Source organism: Balaenoptera ricei, chromosome 13 (genome assembly GCF_028023285.1).
Source record: "Balaenoptera ricei isolate mBalRic1 chromosome 13, mBalRic1.hap2, whole genome shotgun sequence".
In the NCBI taxonomy this organism is placed as follows: Eukaryota; Metazoa; Chordata; class Mammalia; order Artiodactyla; family Balaenopteridae; genus Balaenoptera; species Balaenoptera ricei.
In genome coordinates this window covers 10,187,256-10,193,253 of record NC_082651.1, presented here as the reverse complement: position 1 = coordinate 10,193,253, position 5,998 = coordinate 10,187,256, and the positions used below count along the sequence as shown (strand labels likewise).

General features: G+C 47.3%; 1 protein-coding gene across 1 annotated transcript; it reads left to right on the top strand.

Annotated features, from left to right (window-relative positions):
• The first annotated feature begins 3,687 nt into the window (after window positions 1-3,687).
• LOC132376674 (cytochrome c oxidase subunit 5B, mitochondrial) lies at window positions 3,688-5,510 on the top strand. The gene is made up of 4 exons (XM_059942464.1): window positions 3,688-3,832; window positions 4,399-4,472; window positions 4,641-4,740; window positions 5,313-5,510. Exons 1-4 carry the CDS (start codon window positions 3,730-3,732, stop codon window positions 5,423-5,425), a joined length of 390 nt encoding a protein of 129 aa, XP_059798447.1. The 5' UTR covers window positions 3,688-3,729; the 3' UTR covers window positions 5,426-5,510.
• The last annotated feature ends 488 nt before the right edge of the window (window positions 5,511-5,998 follow it).

The following is a 5,998-nucleotide window of genomic DNA, read 5'->3' as shown; positions in this document are numbered from 1 at the left end:
CCAGGAGTGGAATTGCTGGGTCATATGGTAGTTTTGAATAGATAGTTTTTAAGTCAGCATTAACTGAGCGCTTACAATGTGTTAGGCATGGTTCTGAGCACTTTGTGTTAACTCGTTTAGTTCTCAAAACAGCTCCAGAGGTAGGTGGTATGCCCATTTTAAAGAAATGAAACTGAGGCCAGCAGTTCACAGCCGAGGAAATGCAAATAATCAATAAACTTATAAAATGAAGTTCAGCTGCCTTAGAGTTCAGGGAACTTAAATACAAACTCCAACAGCATCTCATTTTCCATCCATCAGTGGGCAGACTTGGCAAAAGGTGGGTAACACTCACATGTGGGGGTGGGAACCGGCACTCACGTGCCCTGCTGGTGGGAGAATGAACTGCTTCAAACTTTTGGGAAAACAGTCTGGCAGAATTTTTTTTTTTTTTTAATGACAATGTAGATTTTTAAATTATTAATATTTTGCCGTATTTTCTTCAGAGCTTCCTTTAAAAAAAAAAAAAGCTTTACAGACACTATCAAAACTCTCTTGACTCTTGGGGACTTCCCTGGCAGTCCAGTGGTTAAGACTCCACCCTTCCATTGCAGGGGGCGCACCACATACCACACGGTGTGGCCACGAAGAAAAAAACAGCTCTCTTGACCCGGTTGGAAGGCTCATAGATTTGTTCTTATCCTATACAGAAATTTTTGCACTAATTTTTATATTATATATTGCAATAAGATTTTTTTTTGTTTTTTTGGGCAGAATTTATTGTTATATTTGATGTACGCATCCTTTGACCCTATTCCTCATAAATGAAGACTCCAGAATATAAGGCTATATGTACTGCAGATGTGCATTGCAGCATTGAGAGGCAAAAAACTAGAAACCATCTGAATATTCATCAAGAGGAAAATGGTTGGGTAAATTCATAGGTAGTACTTTCATAGTAGGGAATATTATGCAGCAATTACATAAAACGAGTCAGATCTCTATGTATCGATTTGTGATGCCCACAACATATTTTTTAAGTGAAAAAAGAAATTTACTCATGATTTGTATGATAGTGATATATTTTTCTATTTTCTATTCATTTACATTTCTGTATATTTTTAAGAAACATCACAATATGTGTATTTGTTTGAATATGACTGTAGGAGAATGGAGTAGTGATCCTCAATCAGGGGCAATTTTGCCCTCCAGGGGACATACGGTAATGGCTGAAGACATTTTTGGTTGTCACCACTGGGGAGTGCTAATGGCACAGATGCTGAACATCCTGCAATGCACACAGGAAAGCACCTCCCCCGCCAACACCCTGCAAGTAATCTTCCAGTCCAAAATGTCAATAGCACTAAACTTGAGAAACCCCGGCATAGAAAAAAGGAAAAAAAAGGATAAACATGAAACTGTCAACAATCAACTTTTTCCTTAAACATACATGTTGTTTGACTTATTACAATGAGTGTTTATTTTGACCACTATAGGAATTATCCTATAAAAGTAAAAAATAATACTCAGTAAAAGTTTATTGTTTTGGCAAAGACGATGGAGTAGGAAGGAGTGGGAGGCCGTTCCCCAAGCCAATCTGTTTCTCAAGGAGACATCTGAGGGCAGGGGTGTAAGCGGAGGGTGGTGAGAGCTCGAGGAAGCCAGGGACGGGACCTGTGGGGCTGCCCTGGAGGCTGGCCCCGACACTGGAGCTCACCAGCTTGGACTGAATAATCCTAGGGCTTTTGTGAGCTGAACAAAGACCTGCAAAAAACATCCTATGATTAGGCAAGCCTACTGTGAGAGGGAGAAACAAGCCTCAACTCTATTTCCATTTTATAGCCTGGAATAAACCATCTTATGGTCAGGCAGGAGGGAACCATAACACATCAGAATTTCTCCCTGGTCCGCTGAGAGTTGGGTTAGCAGGTGTTTCTTGGCAAACAGTGCTCAATTATGATGGGAAAATTAAACAGCATTCTCTGATGCAGTCCTCATCAGTCTTTAACATGCTAGTGTCTTCATCTCCAAAAGGGTGGTTATCAAATGCAGATCTTGACCAAGTCCTTTTTACTGAGAGCATATCCGGAGACCAGGAGTCCATGCGATATACTTTGGGAAATACTAATCTAGTCTAATCATAGTTTTACTGATGAGGAAATGGTGGCCAAAACAAAAAGTGACTTGCTAAGTTGGCTGGTGGGGTTCCAGCCCAGAACACCTATTTTCCAGACCAATGCTTTTTTTCCCCCCAGCATTAAACATCTAACCATAGGTACAAATCAACTATAGATTCTTGGGGAACATTCCTAGGACTTAAGGGAACCTTCTTCCAATTTAATTTGGAAGGGGTGTAGTGGAGGTAAGGAAGAAGGGAGTAACAGCGGAAGCCATTCAAAGCAAAACACACCTTTAAAGAGGATCAAGACATCTTTGGCCTTAGAGATGATTTTTTTTTTTCTTGATGGAGGGGCACCCACGAAGACCAGCTGTGCTCATGTGAAAAAATGCTCCACCAGGTCCTTTTGAAAATATAACCCCCACGGGACAGGTGGGAACACCTGGGACTTCAACCCTCCCCAATTTACCTCAAATTGACCTCATTGGGCCAGGAGAAGCCCTACAAAACTGATTCTGTATATTCTCTCCAAAAAATAAATTTACTAAAATTTACTTGATCCTATTATATGCCGGGCCTCTGCAAGGTACTGAGAATTCAAAGGTGAATAGAGCATAATTCCTGCACTGAAGGGGTTTTCTATCCGGTAGGGAAACCGATACTGCATGCAGCCAGACTGTGACAGGGCTATACTGACAATGGGAACTAGGGCCTAGGAGCCCATGGCAGGCAGTGTTTACAAAGCCCACCCTAAGAAATTTGCACATCTTAGCTTGTGGGCAATGGGGGAGCTACGGAAGATGTTTTCAGTTTTAAACGCAGAACTCCGGTCCCAGTACGTTCTGGGACTCCATTTTCCATTATCAACTCCGCTTCCTGCTTCCCCGCCCTTAACCTCTTCTGAGTTAACAGCCTCCCAGTAGCCACCCCTTTACCCCACATCACCAAGGTCTTTGGTCCTGGGAGGGGCCCACAATCTGGCCCTACCTTCCTCCCCCTGCCCAGCCTCGCCTCAGGCCTGGACCTCATCACCTCATGTGACAGGAAACTGATGCTAGGACTGCGGGCCCAAGTTCTCGTAAGCTGGGCCACAAGTTTGCAGTGGCTCACACACTGCAAGGAGAACAGCATGCATCACAATTAACACAGTGGCCTTTGGGAGTCCACTCGTAAATCTGGACAGTTTGGTGTGCAGCAAGTATCCTGACAGGCACTGGCTTCACGTCTTCCATCAGCTGCCTCCACGCTGCCTGAGCACAACTATCATGCAAGAAGCACAGGCACTCCAGTGTGGTTGACCCATTCCACGAACGAGGACCCTGAGGCCCACAGACGCAAAACGAGTTGCACCGAATCCCAGCGTCAGTAAACGGCAGGGCCGCCAGAAGCCTACAGTTGAGACCCTGACCGCCTCCACGCCCGCCCGGCTGCACGGCGGACGCAGTGAAGCAGAACTACGCATGCGCAGCCTTTCCCGCGGCCCCGCCCCCCGGCAGCGTCAGGTGAGTGGGGCGGGCTCCAGGCCGGAAGGAAGTGGAAGGTGGACACGGAGGGGAAAGAAGCCCTCCCCCGGAAGTCCCTTCTGCCTCCGGAGCCTGCTCCCGGAAGTGCTGGTGTTTGTAGTTGGCGTGATGGCTTCAAGGTTACTCCGCGGAGCTGGAGCCCTGGCCGCGCAGGCCCTGAGGGCCCGCGGTCCCAGTGGATTCTCCGTGGTGCGCTCTATGGCGTCTGGAGGTACTTGGCCTGCCGGGAGCGCCGGGAACCCGCGCCGTTGCCCTCCCGGGGTGGTGTTAAGGCAGCAAGGAGCGGGGGGTTGAGGCCGTTCAGCTCCTCCGGGCCCCAGTGACTGCCCCAACGGACCCGAGAACCTCAGACTCCGCGGGCGTCTCCCCGTTGTTCTCGGCCGCCGCTGCTACTGACCACCATACTGACCCCTTTGCGAAAAAATCCTAAACGGAGACGCCGGGTGACCTTGGTGGGCAGGGGTTGCATCCGGGACGTGGAGGGGCTAAGCCGCCCTTGAGGCCCGCGCCCGCCTCAAGGCCGATGCACTCCACTAGGACTCTGGTTGATCTGGTTTTAGAAAAAATGTGCCGAAGAATGGGCTTCCATGGTCGAAGAAAGAAAGGATCACCCCGTGTACCACTTTTGGGTATCGTGACTCTGGTCCTTAGGGGACAGTGGGTATGGGTAGCCTCTAGGAGCCTGTGGACCCACTAAAAGTATGCAGAGATGCCCGTATGTGCATTTTCCTTCTTGATCATTTCAGGCGACATCGTAATTCACGTATTTTCCTTTAGGCGGTGTTCCTACTGATGATGAGCAGGCCACTGGGCTGGAGAGGGAGGTCATGCTGGCTGCACGCAAGGGACTGGTGAGGAGAACCTTGTGTCTTCTCGGGAGCTCATGGCCTTGGGTGGAGTCAGAGCGGCCTCCTCTCTGGGAGCTTTCCAACCAGGAAACCTGGCTTGTGGGAACAGTACTGCTAGCCCCTAGAGGGTAGGGGTCATTTGGCATAATGGACCCTTCATTTGTTTTTCAGGACCCGTACAATATGCTCGCCCCAAAGGCAGCCTCAGGTACCAAGGAAGACCCTAATTTAGTCCCCTCCATCACCAATAAGCGGATAGTGGGCTGCATCTGTAAGTACCTCACCACTAGTTTCTTATCCATTTGTTTAATATTTGTTTAATATACAGGATGTCTATCAGCTGCTTCACATCTGTTGTTGTGTGTGAGTGTAGGTGTATAAAGAAGATGTGTGTGTAAATAAGTTGTTCTAAGGGTCTTGGCCATCAGGCCTCTCTGCCCGAGTAGGTCATCCTTAACCGTAAAGAGGCCTGGAACATCAGTAATACTGGCTCATTGGAGAGGCAGCATGAAGGAGTATTCATCTAGAAAATATTTATTGTACTTTCTCTTTGCCACACACCATGTTAGGCACTAGGGGTACATACCAGGATGGACCCAGCTTTGGGGTTCTACGTAGGCAGGGAACTGTGAGAACCTATGGTGACTCTGATAAGAGATCAGCTTACTCACAGGTAAACTTGGCCTCAGTTTCTTCATCTGAAAAAATGGGGAGAGAGCTTGAACTGATCTCTTAAGATGGCAGCCATAACTCTGTGTCTCAGAGGTGTCTGAGGAAAAGAGGTTAACGTTGAAAGTCCCCTCTTCTAGGCTGGATGGCCTTCAGCCACCTTTTTTATTTCAGGTGAAGAAGACAACAGTGCTATCATCTGGTTCTGGCTGCACAAAGGCGAGGCCCAGCGATGCCCTAGCTGTGGAACCCATTACAAGCTGGTGCCCCACCAGCTGGCCCACTGATCCCCTGCACTAACTCACTCAAAATGTGATGTAAAGTTTCTTCTTTCAATAAAGACTAGCCATTACATTGGCTCCTCCTCCCATAGTTGGCTGGTCTGATTTCTTTCCTGTTGTTTTTTCGGAAGGAATGGATGATTATGTCGGGAATAGCTATCTGTTAATACTAGCTTGCCATCCACTTGCTTTTGTACACCGAGATTGCCAGTTCCCTAATGCAGTGATAGCTACCACCTGGCATGGGGAAAATGGGCTGTGGAGTCAGATTGACTGGACTTGTAATACTGGCTCCATCATCTAGCTTTGTCACTGGGGGCCTGCTCTCTGAGGGTGGGTTACATCTTAAATATAAATAAATAAATAAATAAATACCTTGTGAGGTGTTAGGAATAATATATATAAAAAGAGCCTGGCAGATAGTAAGTCCTCACATTATTGTAAAGACAGAGTGGCCTTGTGGGGAGAGTTTTGGCTTTGAAGTCTTAAGGGAACCAGGTTCAAAGCATAGTTCATGGGGATGCCATCAGCAAAATCTAGAATATGGGACAGTTCAGAAACCAGCAGCCAGTTTCTTCA

Coding starts and splice junctions, on each gene's coding strand:
- LOC132376674 (XM_059942464.1), top strand. CDS start 3,730: ATGGCTTCAAGGTTACTCCGCGGAGCTGGAGCCCTGGCCGCGCAGGCC. Junction 3,833..4,398: donor GCGCTCTATGGCGTCTGGAG/GTACTTGGCCTG, acceptor ATTTTCCTTTAG/GCGGTGTTCCTACTGATGAT. Junction 4,473..4,640: donor TGGCTGCACGCAAGGGACTG/GTGAGGAGAACC, acceptor TTTGTTTTTCAG/GACCCGTACAATATGCTCGC.